The following is a 19529-nucleotide window of genomic DNA, read 5'->3' on the forward strand; positions in this document are numbered from 1 at the left end:
GGGAAGGAGGCCGGGATGACGCCCGGAGCCGCCATCTTGATTGGGGGCAGGGCACGGGAGGTACGGCGGTGGGCGCCATCTTGGGTACGGGCAATCGGGTCCCCCTCGTGCACGTTGCGAGGCCCGGGGCCGCCGCCATGTTGGGGGCGGGCAGGGAAGCCACGCGCCGCCGCCATCGCGGGTGAGGGGCGCCCGCCCGCCCTGTGCCCCTCGGGGGTCGCGCAGGGCCCAGGGGCTGGCTTAAAGTACAGGAGTGTGTGTGATCGCAGTTAATGTCTTAAGGATAAAGATTACCAGAGGGTGAGAGAGAGAGAGAGCTTGTGAGGTAAGACGCTAAACGTACCTGCCGGTCTGGGGCTCAGGTACCGTTGTGAGATTTTGGTGCCCAGCCCAGCTCTGTGGCCCATCAGGGGCAGTTCAGTGCAGAATTAGATCGCCCTGTCTCACTCTTAATGTCGGTCGTTGCCTGGAGGCCTCACTTGTGCAGGGATTCGTGTGTATTCCAGGGATTTGGGGCTTGTCAAGCCTCTGGAAGATTTGTTTTACGAGTGCTGGGCCACTTGTGGCTTTGTGTGAGATCCTTCTGTGGCTCCTGCAGGGTGACCAGGCACTCTCGGATCCTCCCCAGCGCTGCTCCATGGATTAAACACTGTTTAAATGCAGTATTTGCTCCCTGGGAATTCCAGAGGCAGTTCCTCATTCTCTGAGCCATATTTGCCATACCCCACGGGGATTAATTGGTCCGTTTATAGCTAATTTCTAGTTCTGCCCTCAGCCGGGCTCCTCTGTCCTGCCAGCCTTCCTACCCAGGGCTTTTCTGTGAATATATTTGGTAGTTTTGCCAGTGATAACCTGTAGAACACCAACACCTGGGCTATGACACGGCTGTGTATGCGAGGGCTCAGAAAATGATTTTAAGAACAAGAGTGCAAATGGAATCCCTGGGCAGTGTTTCTGCTTTGTGTCAGGCAGGTACAGACATGCATTTTGCCTTCTCGCGTCTCTCTCAAGCACACACTTGACACGTGAGTAGGGAAGAGAAAAATTTAGAAGTGAAGTGGTCTGTTTTCTCCCAAACACGTGTTGCTGTGCCAGGTTCTCTGGCCAGAGCCCTCATTTCTCACTAGGGCAGTGCTCAGGGGTTTTCAGGGGCCAGGATCAGGCATCTCCTGCCTGCTTCACTCTCATCACCCTCTGTGGAATGCAGGAGCTTCCCTTGGCCTTGGATCTTTCCAGAAGCTGGGAACTCTGATTCCTGAATCTTTGGGTTACTGGGCTTCCAGTTTGGCCCCTGTGGAGTTTAAAACCGAGGAGAAATGTGTTCTGACCTATTGCTGGAGGCAGCTAAACCCATCTGAAACCACTGGCTCCTGCATATGAAAGGCTCAGCTGCTGCCTCAGATAAGAGATTTACAACTTCGATGGGGCAAAGAATGGGAAAATGACGAGATTATAGATCCACTGTAGCTGAGAGCCAGAGAGATAAAGTGATGTGATCAAAGAGAGGAGGAATTTAGCTGCCAACACAAGCTCCCTTGGACTGTGCCTGGTTTAAGGTGTATTTCCCATGGAGGTGTTTCTTCCATAAGTAAGGAATCTTGGTGGTAGAGGATGCTGTGGAGATAGAATCCTTTTTTTTTCTTCAACGTGGGGTATTTCTATACCCTGAACCCCCCATAAAGACTGAAAACATTCATTAACACTCATCACTGATCACAGGCCAGGGTCTGATTTAGCTGCTGAGATGAGTTTATGGCATGTGCAGGTATTCCAGGTGCTTGTCAGGTATCTTTGGTGGAGTAAACAGGTAAATTCCACCACAGGATTCCTGATTTTCCAAAGGCCTTCCCTCTGCAGGTTTGTTCTGACTTGAAAGGCTCTTTAAGGTTTGTGCAAGCTCCCCCTGATTTTCCACAGTCCTTGCAGAAATGATGATTGTGCAATGTTTTATCAGCCGTTTTCCTGCAATAGGAAGAGAATTTTTTAGACAGCATCTGCTCAGGTACTGTGGGACTACAAGTGACTAGTGACCACTGTTGTGGTTTTCTCTATGCCAAAGGGGAAAACGCTTTTAAGAACAAGATTACACTTGATATGAAAACACAGCAGGGAGCAGGACCAGCCCCTGTGTGTCCTTGTGTTTGTTTTGAAAAACAAACCCAGATGAAAATGACCGTATAAAAAAAAATAGGAGGGCAAAGGGAAAAAAAATGAATCAGCTTCTTTTGTATGATCCTACAGCAGAGTCCCACATCCCACCCTGGTTCTGGCTCTGGTTCCTCTGGCCGGGAAGGGCTCTGGGGCACACCCAGCTTATTCCCTTTTTGAGCCCTTCCTGCATGTGTTATCTCTTGGCATTTAATTCACCAGCAGGGAAGAAAAACTCTGAAACAATCTGGACCCTTTCCTGCCTGTTCCTTTTGTATTGTTACACAGCTCCCCAGCCCGTGTGGGGTCATGGACGCTTCTCTTTGCAACCATGTCCTTCACAAACTGGCAAAACCCTTCCCCTTCTCCTTCCTCTTCCACCCAACGTTTCTGCTAGTGGTTTGAAAACCAGAACCCTCCTGAACGGGGGTGCAGTTCATGAACCCAAACCCTGGGGCACACTGGATATTGCTACCAGGTTTGAAAACCAGAGCCCTCCTAAAGGGGAGTGCAGTTGATGAACCCCAAACCCTGGGGCACACTGGATACTTCTATCAGTAGTTTGAAAACCAGAATCCTCCTAAAAAGGGGTGCAGTTCATGAACCCAAGCTCCAGGGCACGCTGGATACTTCTGCCAGGTTTGAAAACCAGAATCCTCCTAAACAGGGGTGCAGTTCATGAACCCCCAAACCCCAGGGCACACTGGATACTTCTATCAGTAGTTTGAAAACCAGAACCTTCCTAAAAAGGGGTGCAGTTCATGAACCCCCAAACCCCAGGGCACACTGGATACTTCTATCAGTAGTTTGAAAACCAGAACCTTCCTAAAAAGGGGTCCAGTTCATGAACCCAAACCGCAGGGCACACTGGATAACTCTGCCAGGTTTGAAAACCAGAACCTTCCTAAAGGGGGGTGCAGTTCATGAACCCCAAACCCTGGGGCACACTGGATACTGCTGCCAGGTTTGAAAACCAGAACCTTCCTAAAAAGGGGTCCAGTTCATGAACCCAAACCCCAGGGCACACTGGATACTTCTGCCAGGGTTTGAAAACCAGAACTCTCCTAAACTGGGGTTCATTTCGTGAACCCAAACCCTGGGGCACCCTGGATACTGCTACCAGGTTTGAAAACCAGAATCCTCTTAAAGAGGGGTCCAGTTCATGTACCCCAAACCTCGGGGCACACTGGATACTGCTGCCAGGGTTTGAAAACCAGAACCCTCCTAAACAGGGGTGCAGTTCATGAACCCAAACCCCAGGGCACACTGGATACTGCTGCCAGTCAGTTGTTTTCCTGGAAGTTCCTCTCCTGCCTCATTATTCCCAGCAAGGCCCTAAACCAGGGAAGTCTCACAGATAATTGTGCTACCGCTGAATCCCAAAAAAAAACAGGGAGCAGGGGGTGTCTCCAATCCTTCTGCTTCCCTCTGTGGCTTTTATTTATTTTCAACCCCTCTCAGTGAACACGGCGGTTTTATTTCAAAGTGTATTGGCAGCTTCAGCAGCATCTCATGGTGCCAGAACATTCTTCAGTGCATCGTTCATGATGCCACATCACCGCTCTGGGAATGGTTAGTGCAGGGCAGGGCGGAGCAGGAGAGGAATCCGAGCAGGAGCGCAATCCCTGCAGGGTTTGTCAGTCCAGCAGAAACCACCACAGCCTCCCCTCCTCAAGCCTGAGAGAAGGGACCAGGAGAGGGACCCAAAGTCCCTCTGCAGCTGGGGTGCTTGCAGGAGGAGGGGTGGGAGAGCTGGAAATCTGTCTCCTGGTCTCTGTTGTGTTAGTTCCAGCATCTGGGAGAGGTGCAGCTCGTACCTGCACACACGTGGCTTTCTGAGCAAGACACAACCTGAATGAGGGGAGTGTTTCTTCCATTGATCCACGAGAGTTTGGCAGCGTGGAGTACTTCAAAGAGTGCTCTGACTGGTAGCTGGTAAATAAATGGGTTTGGAATCGAGCTTCATGTGCTGTCAGTAATAAAAAGTGTTTTTGGAGAGTGATTTTTTTACAAGGGCCTGCACAAGGAGTGTGATTCTGTGATTCCTAACCTGTGTATGGGCTCCCTGAGCAGGGTGTCTGTGACAGCTCTGCCACCACAGCAACATGAGGCCTCCTGTGCAGGGCCAGAGCTGAGCAGGTGAGAAACATTCTGCAAGGCAGGAGAGCTGCACCTGAGCATGGTTTGTGTTACCATTGCACACCCTGAATGCCCCTTCTACAACTGTGGGTATTTCATGCTGCAAGCACCTACATGAACTTCAGATTTGAAGCAGAATCACAAGAGCTCACATTTTACATCTTTCCTTCTTTTTAATCCACGACACAAGAGACTTTTCTGTATTTCTCCATGTTATTTCAGCACTTCCCTGTCCCCACGGCTCCTCCCGATGCTCTGGGCTGACTCATTTCCTGTGCAGGACAGAGCAGCCATTTCCTGGCTGTTCAACACAGCACTTTTTTCCCCTCCTATTTGGGGTTGGACTGCTGAAGATTAGGCTATGGTTTGATGAATCTGTGGTTTGATTAATCTATGGTCTGATTATAACCCCTTCTCTTCCCCAGAAATCACCTGGCAGCACCTGGGCTCATGGCTGCCCTGCTCTCCTGGGCCCCAGGGTCCATGATTTGGACTCTGACATTAAATTCATCACTCTAACAGTGCCATCCTTCCAGTTACTGCAAACCAGATTTTCTCTTCATTCAACCCATTTCAGCTCATAACAAACAAGATTTTAAAAAAGCACCACAAGGCAAAGCCCTTGATCTCACAGATCAAAGCCAGAAATTTTGATTTATCCTCTAAGTGCTACCAAGGTTGCTTATTGTCATTTGAGAAATGCAGATAAAACATGTGTGTGTGTTAGATACAAACTCAGAAGGCTGGGTTGGTTCCTGTATTGATTCTGTGCCCATCATTCCAGTTCTTCCCTCCAACCTGTGCTCCCAGTTTCCTGAGCTGCTTCTTATTCCCATCCCATCCTGTAACTAACCTGTGCACAGCTCTTGGAGCTCAGACATTGCCTGCCCATTGGAATGCCAGCCTGAGGTGTCACAGTGCTTTTGAGCAGCTTTTTACTACTGGATTTTTAATTATTCTTTAAATCTTATTGGAAAACTTGGACTCATCAGCTTGCCTTAGACCTGGAATGTTGGGGAAGAAACCCCCACACAGCAGGGATGCTGCCCTGGAGTCTGAATGGAGCACATGTGGAGGGCTGAGCCCTGAATAATTCATACCTGTAATGATTTATTCATGCCCAAAGCTGGATACCTCCCCGTGACTTTCCATTATCTCAAGGAGAAGGCAAAGGTTCCAATTCCATTCCTCTGTCCCCAGTACAGTGCCAGGACTCAGAGAAGGGGAACTGACATCTCTGCTCAGCAAAAGAGGCAACTCCTACCCTTCAGTGCCACAGCTGTGGCCCCTGACACCCAAACTGAAATGTAGGAATGGGTCCTTACACATTTTTCAGAGAGGACAATGAGTGAGCAAGCAGGTAAATCTCTTTTCCACGATACACAGGGAAACTGAGACCCTGAGGTCAGGATGGTTGCATGACAAAAGGTCATTTTCTGAGCATGGAAAGCGGACAAGCCCTGACTTGGTGATGTGAAACCATCGAGCTGAGCTCACTCTGCCCCAGAAATTGCAGCGTTTCCCACTGTAAAGTTTCAGATTCTGACACAGTTGATGCCACATTGCAGGATGATTTTCTGCCCTTCCAGAAACCTTGCAGGAATGCCTGGACAAAGAAAGCAGCGGCTCAGGCTCATCTTTCCTGCCTCCTGTGTGCTGTCAGAAAATACCATCAGGAAACCTTTACAGGGCCATGCTCTGAGTTCCTGACCTGGGCGAGGATTCTGCAAGACATTCAAATTCCGTCTGTCTAGAAGGGCTGAAAGATGATCCCGTGTTTCAGAGAGTCTCTCCAGACCCCCAGGCAGCACTGCTCCTCACTGTCTGGTGTGAAATTTCCTAATTGTTTAACCTGCAATCCTGACTTTTTTTTGTCCTTGAAATAGGCTCTGCATCAGCATAATTAAAAATGTCAAACAGGCTTGAGAGCCTCTCCAAGTTGCTAAAAATGAATGTGAATTTCCTCCCTGCAGCCTCACTCCGTCTCTCCCTTGCTCTGGCCTCAGCTTTTCCGAGTGCCTGGTTCCAGCCCCTCAGCATAGTTTGCATTCCACTGCCAAGAATGAACATTTATTTATACAAACAACCCTTCTTCCAAGCACATCTCCCTCTATCCCAGGGCAGGGAAGTAAATGCTGGTCTGTCCATGGCTCCACCTCTGCATTTCCTTCTTCTTAAGTCAGGGCTTTGTTTGCAGGAACAGATAAGTGCCATCCTGTTGCTTCCCTGTGCCCAGCAATGGCCTGAGAAGCTCCTTCCCTTCTTTACAACGATTTGATTTTGTGACCCTCTTAAGGGTAACACCAATTTCCTGATCAGCCTCTCGAGGGGGCTCAGCAACAATTTCCAGAGTTGGAACCTGGGGGGCTCTGCAGGACTTTGAGAGTACTCAACCCCTCAGCTCTGCTACTCTCCCAGCACACCATAACCTGGTGTTCCCAGTTTACCAGTGCTGTACTGGTTCTCCCAGCAGTGCGGGTGGAGCTCAGAGGGAAGTGGAGCAGTGCTGCAGGGCTGAGGGGAGGCAGGTGCGGCTCATGCATTATTGCTGCAGCGTCTCCATCCCTCACCTGTGATTGTTCCTGAAACCTTAGCTCTGCCCCTCTGTCCACAGGTGTCTCCTGTTGCATCTGCCATTCAAATGGATACAGCACAGATGCCAGATGATTCCAGACAGGAGAATGTCCCAGTCTGAGCACAGGTCATTTAAATGAAAAAGGGCCCTGACAGAGAGGCACCTGCAGAGCAGCCAGGGATGCTCCCTGGGGTGTGGAGCCTGCCTGCTGCTTGCTCCCTGCTCTGAACACGGGATTTTACAGGTAGAAATTGCAACATTTGAACATTTGAAGAGGTGTTCACAGTATAAAGGGAGGTGTGTGTGTCCCCAGGGCACACAGATCACACAGGTGTGTGTGCCCCTACCTCAGGCACATGGATCACACAGGTGTGTACAGCCCAGTACTGCCCATGTGCTCCTCCACACTTGTGTTTGCAGCCCTTAATCTCTGCTGTGGTTCCCCTGGAGTTGAGGGAGACACGAGAGACTCCAAAGGCAGAAGGAACAAGAGGGCAGGAGGGATTGCCCAAATCCTGCTCCCCCCTTCCCCAAATCTGTGTTTTGGTGTCACACATGGCAAATCGGGAGCCTTGGCTGTGCAGCTTATTTCCACACTGAGTCAAGAACAGAGATGTCCAAACACAGCTGGCTCAGAGAGGATGGGGACAGCCACACTCTGTGCCCAGAGAGGATGGGGACAGCCATGCTCTGTGCCTGCCATGAGCCCCATTGTCATCCCAGCCAAGATCGACATCATTTCCCCAGGGCTGCAGCTCTATTAAACACAAAGCTTCAAATTATTTCTTACTTGGATCAAAGATGTGTTTGTTCCAGTGGCACTTAAGTTTAAAAGGCAGTGCTGGGGATGAATGAAACCTTCCCAGAGGCAGCTGCTGAGGCTCAGTTGGTTTGTCAGTGCTGTAGTTATGCTGTGGGCATCTCGTGGTTGCTGGCCCATATGTTCCCAAAGGATGTTGTGCAGTGGAATAGCTCAGGGAAGCCTTGCTCTATGGCTAAGGGGCTTTTGCTTTTGTGGTGTGAAGGTTTGCTCATGCTTCAGATGGTGAAAGTGTGTAGGAATCTCACATTCTGATTCCAGACTCAAAGCCAAAGCGCTCTGGATCAAAGTGGGTGGGAGTGTATGAAGGGACACAACAGCCTCTGTGCAGAACCATGGAATTGGGGGTTTGATTGTGGGCTGGGATCTGGGTGAGCAGCCTGCTCCCTAAACGCTGTCTCCTGGTCTGCATTGTACAGCAGGTGCTCCCTGTGACAGACAGGAGGTGAAGGAAGCCCTCTGGAGTATGAAATTAAGCATTAAAAGAACATGAAGGCAGGAAGATGCAGCATGTGAAGTCAGGGAGAACTGAGAACACTGGCCATGCCAAAGGAACAAAAGAAACACAATATCCTTTAGAAGTTTTAATATTTAATTGGTGAGCTCTCTGATACCAGGGCAGTGACAATGACAGCAGCCCATGCAAGGGATGTCTCATGGGGCCCCAGCATCCCCAAAACACAGGCACAGGGGCTCCTTGTGGGCAGAACCATCAGTTCTGTGTGCACCACAGCACTGAATTCCTGGTTTTGGGTAAAACCAGCATCACCATGGCCCAAAAGAGACTCCCAGTGCCTGGCAGCAGGTCTGGGAGTTGGGGATGTGTCACTCCTGGCTCCCTCCTTTGCAGGTACTGCCTGCACCCTCAGCCAGAGGAGCATTTCCATGAGCTCACTCATGCTCCCTGTGGAGCTAAGTTCCCTCCAGAGGGGCAGTTCAGCTACATTTTCTTACTCAAAAAATACATGACAATATTTATTGAGAAAATACTTTGTTCCATAGTGCAAGATGACAAGTTCCTTCTGCAGCAGGTGGAAGTCAGTTCTCAGAATCCTTCCCTCGGGGACACTTTCAGCTGATTTCAGAGAACTCCAGATCCAAACCACCCATTGGCTCTGGTTGCTCTGGAATCTGTTGAGTGCAGTTGCTTGGTTTGCTCCTCCTCATGCTCTGGGCAGGGTGTTACAGCTGCAGCTCTCCTAGATCCAAGGCCAAATGTGTGTTTCTTGTCCAAAGGATCATCCAGCTGTGGGGTTTTTATGTCTAAGGCTCTCAGGGAGTGGGGGACAGCAATCTCCAGATCCTGCTGGTCCTGGTGACCACTCAGAGCCCAACAAAGCCCAGGGCTCTCAGGGCAGAGAGCTTTGCTCACGGTTTCCATCCCACCCCAGGGACTGGCAGGTTGCTCTGAGTTCCCTTTCCTAACAAACACCTGTCTCCCCTCTCTCCTAGGCTGCCCTGTGCCCTGTATGAGATCCTGTCCTTGGGCAGTGCTCTGCTCTGTGGGAGGCTGCCTGCCTGACCTTGGAGCAGGTAAGGGAGACAGGGGCACAGCAAAACAAGGACAGAGTAGAAAACTGAGCAGGAGGCAAGGCTTTAAAGGTGGGAGCCTCTAAGTCTCACAGATGGCATCACCAGGGAGCCTGTGGCCAAAACCCTGGGGTGCTGCTCAGGGAAGGATGTTGAACTTGGGGCTCCTTTTGTGCTCCCCATGCCAGAGATCAGCAGGGACTGGAAGGAGCCATCCCACAGCCAGGGAGCTTCCCCTCCCCTGCACGGTACTTTGTTACCAGCACAGATACCAGCAGTGTTTTTTCCTGCCTCCAGGAGCCATTTCCCATCACACCCCAGCAAACCTCTGGAAACACCTGGGGTGCAGAAGTGAACGTGAGCGTTTGCCTGGTGCTGGTGAGATGAGTCCTGCACCCCAGGCTGAGTCACCTCAATTTCAGAGGCTTTAGACAGGGCTAGGAAGGAGCTGAGGTGTCAGTCACTAAAGATGATTTGTATTGCAAAAGAAGTAGGTTACCATGTCCCATTGTGAACAATTACATATAATTACAAGTCACAGATTGACCACAAATACTATTTAATAACAAATTGCTGCCACAATCCAGCCAGAGCGTGCTGGGGGAACGTGAGCTCTGCTCTGTGGGCAGGTGGGACAGCAGGGGACAGGGTCTGGTGCCAGTCCCAAAACTGGGGTGAAACTCTGGCTGCTGTGTCCTGTTCCCAGCAGTGCTGTGTGGGTTTGGGTTGGATTGGATTGGTTCAGTTCAGTTTAGCAGATGGTTGACGAAACACCTCATGTCACACGATGATTTTAGTTAAACTTTAAAAGGCTGCTCAGAAAGGTAAAAAACCGCAATAAACTTCCCGAGAATTAAACAAAACAGGATTTGCGCCCTCCCCTGTCAGCCCCGGCTCTTCGCTTTGGCTTTTGGTCCCGGTGGAGCAGCACGGACCGAGCCCGGCCCGGGAACTCGCTTCTCCCGGCCCTGCCGCACCGGTGCTGCCGTTCCCGGGAGGAGCCGCGGGACCGGGGCGAGCGCCGGGGGCTGAGCGCCCCCTGCCGGTACCGGAGCCGGGCTCCCCCTGCCGGTACCGGGACCGAGCCGAGCTCCTCCTGCCGGTACCGGGACCGAGCGTCCTCCGCCAGTACCAGAGCCGAGCTCCCCCTGCCGGTACCGGCCGAGCTCCCCCTGCCAGTATCGGTACCGAGCGCCCTCCTGCCGGTACCGGGACCGAGCTCCCCCTGCCGGTACCGAGCCTCCGCCGGTACCGGGGCCGAGCTCCCCCTGCCGGTACCGGACGGCTCCGGAACAAAAGGATTCCCTTTCCACGTTCCGTTCCCGGATGATTGGCGAGCCCGGCGCGCTCCAACGCGGCAGAACCGGGAGGAGCAAAGGGGGGTACCGGAGCCAGCCGGTGCCCGGTGCTTGGCGACAAACCCCGAGAGCAGAAACAACACAGCGCTGCTCTCAAGGTGAAGAAAAGGAAGTTTATTTTCTGACTCCAATATTTACAGTTTTCCAAAAGTGACAGTGGATTGGAAGGTGACAGTGCCACCTCTCCAGTGACACTGGACAAACCAACAGTCCATCAGATTTCTCCTCCATAAAAGAACAATAAGTTATTTACAGAAAGTGTGTGAGAAAGTTACAAGAATGTCAACATCAGAAGGCTTAGAAAATCTTATAAAATCAGCGTGACACCCCCAGGGCACTGGCACAGGTGTGAGGTGCCCCCAGACTCCACCTTGACACTGTGACAGTGACACTGCAGCATTTCCTGCCCAGGTCACAGATTTGGCCATTGCTGATTTCAGCTTTCCAACTTCCTCCTGGGAAATACAACGTGAGCTCCTATTAATAGAAGTTCATGGTTTCCAGTGAATTTTTTTTCCTTCACTCAGGCTGGTTTGGTGGCTGATCCCTGTTTGGTGGCCCAGGCAGTGCTGTGCCAGCTGCCTGTGGCTTTTATTCGATTTTTGGATTTATTTGGATTTTTCAGAGGCCTTGATTTAGTGCTCACAGTTGCATCCCAGGCCAGTGGCTCTGGAACTCAGCCCCTCAAGAGCAGAGATAATTAGAACTCGGGGAAAAAGTGATGTCTGAGTCTTCGAACAAAAAAATTCTTGTTTAAGGAATGTGGTGCTGGAGGGCAGTGTTTGCCAGCAGGGTTTGTCTCCCTCTTGGTGCCTGCAGTCAGATCCTGCCCTCCAGACAAGTCCGGGTGGGATTTTCTGGGAGCCTCTCTCAAAATGGAGGCACGGTGCCCTGGAGCAAGTACAGGATGTATCCTGGGAATTGTATTTCTGCAAGCAGGGCAGGAGGGGGCTGCTGGAAGGATGTAGGCAAGCAGGAAAAGAGCTGAAGAGGTGCTCAGAAGATTCTTGTACAGGGCAGATGAAGAGGCAAACAAACAACCAGAGAACAGGAAAAATCATGTGTTAGGAAATGATGGATCCATCCCCCGGGCTCCTGCTGAGGAGGGTGGGACAAGCTCCATGATTTCTGGCAGCCATGAGCTGCAGCTGCTCCACTCAGCTCCTGTGCTGCAGCCAGATGTGTTTGAGTGCAGCTTCAGCCCTTCCTGCCCTGACACAGCCCCAGCAGTGCCTCCGTGCTCTGGCAATGCCCCACCCGTGTGTTTGGGGGCTGTCCCAGCTCCCCTCACCTCCAGGGAGGGTTTCCCAAGGGGGCAGGAGTCAAGTTTAAGCTCTGCTGTTCTGTATCCTGTTGTTTTCCTGGCAGGATTGTTGCAGTTTCCTGCACTGTCTTATCTGGAGCAGGGAAGTCAGAGCTCTCCAGTTCTCTGTGTGCATGTCCCGGGTTCTAATCTGCAAAACAGACACTGGAGCCCCTGAGAGGCACCAGGCAGGGCTGTCACAGGGCAATGGGACAAGGACACAGGGGGCAAAGGGCTTTTAGTGCCTCCAAATTAGTGTCTTTATGTAGTGCTCCTGTTTGCACAAGGCTGTGTCTGTTTTATGGGTTCAGGCCTTCAGCACACCTGGGAGGGGGAGACAGGAAGATCCCCACTGGAATCCCAGTGGATTCCAGACAATCTCAGGTCACTCTGGGTCTGACAGACCTTACAGGAGGATAAATCTCAGAAAGTGTTGAGTTTGCTTTCCCCCCTCCCCCCAAACCAAGGACTCAAAGGACACACATAAAATCTTAAAACAAAACAAAAAAAAAAACATTTCCGTGTTTCAGTCAGCCCAAAGTTCAGTCTCTCCTGAAGTGCTGGAGACTCTTGTGAAATTACCTGGCCACATTTTCTGGAATACAGAGGTAAAATCAGTACCCACAGCACTGAGGCCTGGAAAGCTGTGCAGAGTTTTGGCTTTCTCAGGGCCTGAGAAAGCCAAACCTTGTAGATTAAAAAAAGAAAAAACAAGACCACCACAAAAAAAAAAAAAAAAAAAAAAAAAAAAAAAAAAAAAAAAAACCAAACAAAAAAACCCCAAAAACAAAAAAAAACCAAACAAAAAAAAGCCAAAAAAACCCAACCAAAAAAAAAAACCAACCACTAACCAAAAAAACTCCCCAAAACCAACAACAACAAAAAAACCAACCCCAACCCCCCAAACAAACAAACAAACAAAAACCAAAAAACCCTTCAACTTTATTTTTTCCATGAGTGAGCCTGAATTTACCTAACTGTAGGTTTTAGCAGCAGACTGAATTCCCTGTGGGTAAAAAAAAAAAAAATAAAAATCCTTTACTGTACAGCTCTGGAATGTCCTGTTTTCCTGCAGAAAGGTGTGGGTCCCGTACACAGTGTCCATTATCAGATGGGAGCCTCTCCTGGAAAGAGGATTAACCCACAACATCACTCCCAGCCACACAGCCACTGAATCAGGCACAAGGCTCCAAAACAAGCAAAAAATCCCAAACTCTAAACCCAGACCCTTCCCCAGGGTTGCTGGAAGCAGGTAAAAACTGGCAAAGATCAAGGTGGATTTTTATTATTCAAAGGGAAGCCAGTTCAGCCTTTGGGGGAAGGACAGTGGTCATTTTTCTCACTCAGCTGTGAATCCAGACTGATTCCACTTGCCATTCCTTTGAGGGGATCTCAGCTGCTGGAAATCTGAGGGTCACAGGAGCCTGAGGGGTCTGTAGCTGAGCACCAGAGCCTGTGCTGGGAACTAAACAGCAAAAGAAGAAAAAAAAAAAGGCTTTTTTCTTTCAAAGAGATCAGGAAGAGGAAGACGTGTGCCTGGAGATAAGGGAAGATAAAAGCATTCCATTTGCAGAGGCCTGTGATAGAGATCAAGATGTTCATCTGCCAAGTCAGTGATTTTGTGGCCCTGTGACCATTGGGAGCTTCCCGTTCCTGTTACCTTTTCCCACACACTGAAGGCACCAGATTGTTGGCATGGAAGTTCCTTTGAGTCTGTCTGAATGGCTCAGCCCTTTCAGGGAATTGCACAGGCTGAACTTGAAGATAAAACTGTCTTTTACTTCGGGAGGGAAAATGGTTCTGCCCCAAGTTCAGCTTGTAGGGGCTCAGTGGGAGCAGGCTGTGAGCTCCTCTGGCCTGAGGAGGTCAAACACCTCTGGGGAGAAGCTTGGGCAGAGCCTGTGAGGGGTCAGGGCTGCTGAAACGGCCACTGGAGGTGACTCCCTGCCCTGTTTGCTGGGGTTCATCAGGAGTGAGCTCACAGGAACAGCTGATCCCATACAAGGCCTTGATTAACATCAGGAGCTCACATTGCATTTGCTGCTTCCAAAAAGGCTTTTATTGTCTGATTTTTTGTTAAAGCAGCAGCAGATTTCAGTAAAAAATTCTCAGTCAGTCCCGCCTTTGCACATTCCACATGCTGGCACGTGCATCAGCCAAGCATTTGGGCTAAAATTATCTGTGCTATCATTAGGAAGGAACATATGGATTGATGGAACCTAAGTGCAGAAAGGAGCTGTGTGCTGTGCTGCAGGCTCACCCTGAAGGGAGCAGTTCGTGGTCAGCTGGCACCTGTGAGAGGTGTGAGCTGTTCTCTTTGGGCAGGAGAGCCAGTGTGTTGGGCTGTGCTGCATGGGCACTGAGGGCACTGGGCACCCAGGGCACTGGGCACAGTGCCAGCACTCACAGCCCTTCCTGCCCTTTTGCTGTTGGCTTCACCCTCGATTTGCACCTCAGGCAGCCTTCCCTTCACCCTCTGACTGCCAGCCTCCTGAGATACATCCCTGTGGACAAAGGATTGTTCATGGATTGCAGAGCAGCCCTACAGCTGGGATGGGCTTCTCCCATGTTGCCCAGCTCTCTGGGAGAGTAGGAGGCCCAAGGCTGGAGCTCCTGTGCCTGCTCAGGTGTGCTCAGGTGTGCTCTCAGCAGCACACACTCACAGACCACCAGCCAGGACCTGTTCCCCCAAGAGCTGAGCTCTGTGCAGCCAGAACTGCTCAAAAAAACTGCTCAAAGAACCACTTTAGACAAGGTTCCCGTGTCCAGTGTTTTCAGCCTTGCCTCTTTTCCCCTCACTGATTGCAAAGCTTTTAATTAATCATGGTCTGAGATGTGGGCGTGTGGTGTCAGCGATGGCTCCTGGGCTGCCGTGGTGCTGAGGCCGTGCTGCATGTCCCCTGTGACACAGGAATGACTTCCAGGCATGGAGCCTTCCAGACAGATGGGAGAGTTTCAGATTTAGTCTCTAATAGAAATACAAGTTGCATGTGCAAGTCCTTCAGTTGGGAAACTGCCTCTTGTTGCTGTTTGCAAAGTCAGAGGATGTCAGGCTGAAGCAGCCTCACCATTCTCTCTCTGCAGTTCAGCACTTGGAGACACAGAGCCTGCCAACCCCAGAGCGCTGAAGGAATGGCTTGCAGGGTTCAGTTTGTAAAATTCTATTTTCAGTGTTTATATTTAGTTTCCGTTCCGTTGGTGTTGCAGAGGCTGATCCTGCAAATATTTACCCCAGGCAGGTTTTGTGTGTAGAGTTCCTGGGAGTGCAGTGGGAGCTCAGCCCAGGGAGGGAACAGGTTTGCAGTGGGTTGAGCACGGAGAAATTCAGTTGCATCTTCTGGTTAGGGTTTTATATATATACATAAACACTTCTCCATGTATATAGCACACACATGTGATGATCCTTTCAGGTTCTGAGAGAGAAAGGCCATTCAAAGCATCACTTACTGATCCCCACCTGAGAGAAGGCTCAGTGAGACAGAGAGCAGCAGCATGGTGAGTGTTGTGTTGTGGCATAAATGATAGCACAGACAAGAAAGAAAGAACAAATTGATTTTTAAAAGGAGTCCTGAGATGAGATTGCTGATCTAGAATTATTGCAGTGTTGGGGAGGGACAGAAACAGCCCCAGGACTGCTCTTGTCTGCTTCTCTCTCATGTTGTCTCCAACACCTTTACAGAGCACCACTGACAGAAGGTGCAACAGTACCAGTTCCCTTCAAGCAGATCTCTCCAACCTTGTGATCTGGGCACACACTCATGGCACCATATGCAACCAGATCCCAGGCCTGGAATTTATGCAGAACACAGATCATGTGAGCAGTGACAACAGTGTGCTGTGGATGTGCAGAGCTGGACATGCCTATCACTGGCACTGTGGGAAGTCACACAACACAGATGAAGAAGTGACTGAGGCTTTAGAAGGGAGAAAGAGGCTCCTGTCTTCTGAGTCTTTGGCAAGGGAATCCAGCTTTGGGGAAAAGAAGCTCAGGCTGACCCCATCATCTTTTGAGATGGACCAAGAAGATTCTGGGAGCACAGGGTCGTGTGGCAGATCCCAAGGGGTCACTGAGCAGAAGGCTTACAGCCCCTACACAAGGAATAACGAACCCAAGGGGAGTCAAAATATCAGGAAACCCAGATTCTCTGCAGCAGAGCAGCACTTCTCCATGTCTGGTAGTAGAGTCCAGACAGGTGAACAGGATGTGAAGTCCGAAAGGTATGAAGATGCAGAGATCATTATCTCTGATGAGGAGCAGTGTGAGGCAGATGAAGACAACAAAGGAGAAAGAATCAGCCAGGATAATGTGTCAGAGCCATCTGCTGAGAAGTTGCAGATGCACCGCTGCCAGAAGATGGCATTGCACCAGCCAACAGCCCCCCAAAAAACTGCCTTTGCCCCCACATGCCTGCCCATTCGGCAGGCTCCTGTCAGCAGCTCAGAGGATCTGAGCAGGAACATCTTGAGGCTGGCTCCTACCACTGCTGCAGGGCCCATGGCTGAAACTTCCAGGGCAAGGAGCCTTCTGGGGTCAGCAGTGCCAAAGGTATGTCTCAAACGCCTTCCTGTCCCCAGCACTGAAGCCAAGGCCCAGCTTGAATCCCAGACCTCAGTGATGTTCTTTGAGCTCCAAGCCACTGCTGCTGTTCAGCAACATCTCCAGCTGAGCCCTCCAGAGTGTGGTGCACTGGGAGTGGGCTCCAGTGGGGATGGTGCTGAGAACGTGGGTAAGGACAGTGAGACATCAGGATCTGAGCAGACACCTTGTTCTTCAGCCTTCCAGAGTCCAGAGAGACATCCACCTGCAGCCTCAAATGGAGGTAAGGCAGCGTGGAGTTCTGTGCCTGCAGGGGTGTGGGGGTGTTCCATTAATAACTTTCCCAAAATATCCAAGGAGTTCACATCACTGCCAAGATCTGTACTGCAGCATCCAAGGAAATCTCTTGGATTTGGGGCACTCCTGTTTCTGCTTTAGGGGACTACAAAGCTCCCTGCCTAAAGGAATTGGTGCTTTTGTGGGGAATGCCCTTCTCTAGGGTACCCAAAGGTGTTCTTGGCTGTGCCCCAGTCCCAACATCCCAGTTTGAATACTTTGGTCTTCCATTTTACCCAGTACCCCTACACAGTATTTTGGCTGCACTTGAGAGAGTCCCTGTGGGAAACTGGAGCTAGAGCAGGGAACTCAGGTTTCAAGAGAAAGAAACAAGAAGAAATAATGCAGACAAATTGTGGCCAAAGCTCTGGCTGCACCAAGGCCAGTGGCAAAACCTGCCAGTGCTAGCAGAATGTCAGTCCTGCGTAGGAAATGCAGGACTCCACACATTGCTTTAGTCCTTGCAAGAATTAATATTTTTGTATGTGCTGTCCTGCAGCTCAGGGGCCTGGGCATGTCCTTGTGAAGGGCAGAGGTGCTGAGGCAGCATTTGGGGTCTGCTTGGGATGTGCTTACAGCACCAGGGCTGGTCCTGAAAAGGCTCAGGGGTTGTTGTTCCTTGTGGAGCCATAACCACACAAACTGCCACAGCTGGGGCTTGGGAGCAGTATTTTACTATTTTCATAACTGACATCATGTGTCATGTGAAGGGACTGGGAATTCTTCTGGGAATGCCTGTAGTAGCTGTTTCTGCCAAGGTAACTGGCTCATGGCTCAGAGGAGGCCTCAGCATTATTGATTCATGAGCTGTTCCTCTCTGCACCTGGAGCAGCCAGTACAAAACAGGCCAAAACCCCAAAAAAGTGGGACAGCCATCAGTCTTTCAGGATGACAACAAAGCCTGTAAAAAAGAATCTGGTGCAAAAAGGGTTCTAGGTGTTGGCTCATGAGCCCTTTTCCATCACCCCATCCTCAGCCCTGGACGAGTCACAGGCGAGCAGATGGAGCTTTCCAGCAATCCAAAGAATTCATTTCTCATGCTACATCGAACTAGGTGGATGTGGGATTACCATGGCAACTTGAGAGAGAGCCCAACTGCAATCCTGGCAATCCTTTAAACAAAATCGTAGTAGACTTTTACTCACCTGTTTGCTCTCCCTCACCATCCACCCCAACCTTTGGTTCATGCTTTTATTTCATAGTGAAAGGGAAATTTCCCTGTATGGCAGTGAGCAGGGCCAGCTGCCAAGGGAGAGGGACCCAACTTTCCCTGGAGAACTGGGCACTGCTGGGTTGTGCTGTCTTGTGGAGAACACAAATATGACCCACAGTTCTAGGGGAAGGGGTTTGGAAGAGTCCTGTCCTCTCTGAATGGCTTCCAGAAAGCAGATAGACATTATCTTTATGTTTTACTGATCTTTGTGGATTCTTGTATGGCAGTGGGCAGGGCCAGCTGCCAAGGGAGAGGGACCCAACTTTCCCTGGAGAACTGGGCACTGCTGGGTTGTGCTGTCTTCTGAAGAACACAAATATAACCCACAGTTCTAGGGGAAGGGATCTGGGAGAGTCCTGTCCTCTCTGAATGGCTTCTGGAAAGCAGATAGACACTATCCTGTATCTCCTTGTGTTTTACTGATCGTTGTGGATTCTTCCTGTCCACAAAACTATGTCTTGTCTTTTAGATGTGCTGAAGAAGCAGGAGAAAAAGAAAAGCAATACCACTGGATACATAAAAGTGTTCAAAGGGTGGCTGAAGGGGCACCACCCCTCCGAGACGCGCAAGATCCACGCGCTGCCTCCTGCAGACCTCGACCATTACCTGCTGTCCTTCTTCAGCTCTGTCAAAAAACAGAACGGCAGGGATTTTTCTGCCAATTCCTTAAACATCATCCGGTGCAGCATCAGCAGGTACCTCCAGGACCACAACTACCAGTACAGCATATTGAGAGGGCCAGAGTTCAAGGCCTCTCAGGAAGCCTATAAATTAAAATGTAGGTTTCTGTTTCAAAAGAAGGAGGAAGCGTGGAAAGTTGTGGAGAACCTGACAGATGAAGATGTGGAAAATCTTCTTGAGAAGGGAATTTTAAGCAAGACAAGCCCTCAGGGCTTGTTGCACCTTGTGTTCACCAGCCTCGTTAGGGGATTTGGGGCAAACACCCACCAGCATGCCTACCAGCTGTACTGGGGACAGGTGGTGCTGAGGAAGACCAAAGGAGAGGTGGAGTACTTGGAGTGGAAGAATGATCTGAGCCCCAAGGGAAATGAAGGGGAGCTAAACCCACGGCTCTTTGCCAAGCCTGAGGATCCAGAGAACTGCCCGGTCTCCAGTTACAAGGAGTATGCCAGGAGGAGGCCAGCAGACATGCTGAATGACAACCACCCTCTTTACCTGGCTCCCAGGTCACTGTACTCTGTCTGGGACAAAGTGTGGTACATGAGGAAGGCACTGTCAAAAGCCAAAATTCGTAATATCTTGAAAGTTATTAGGCAGGAAGTCAGAGGAACAGTGAGGAGGAGTGAGAAATAGGGGCGTCCCTTCAGCTTTGCCCCTTCAACCACTCCAAGGCTGCTCTGAAACGCAATCCTACTGCAATAGTTGGTGTAAGTTGAGAACAGACATCCTTCTGCTGACCTTCACCTTGGCACTGAAGGTACCTACAGATCTGCAGTGCCTTGGCTTTCAGGGAAGTTCCTTTGTTGTTGTTTCTGTTACTGGAATTGATAATTCAGTGAGTTAATGAGAGTCTTCAGTTTCACATTTGCCAAACGAGTTAATGTTCTAC

General features: G+C 50.4%; 1 protein-coding gene across 1 annotated transcript; it reads left to right on the top strand.

Annotated features, from left to right (window-relative positions):
• The first annotated feature begins 5631 nt into the window (after window positions 1-5631).
• On the top strand, window positions 5632-19321 carry LOC115914428 (uncharacterized protein KIAA1958 homolog). Its single transcript, XM_030966959.1, is given in 4 exon segments — window positions 5632-5647; window positions 10101-10486; window positions 15553-16693; window positions 18429-19321. Coding segments are annotated over 4 exon segments (2436 nt in total).
• The last annotated feature ends 208 nt before the right edge of the window (window positions 19322-19529 follow it).

The sequence above is a fragment of the Camarhynchus parvulus genome, chromosome 28 (genome assembly GCF_901933205.1).
Source record: "Camarhynchus parvulus chromosome 28, STF_HiC, whole genome shotgun sequence".
In the NCBI taxonomy this organism is placed as follows: domain Eukaryota; kingdom Metazoa; phylum Chordata; class Aves; order Passeriformes; family Thraupidae; genus Camarhynchus; species Camarhynchus parvulus.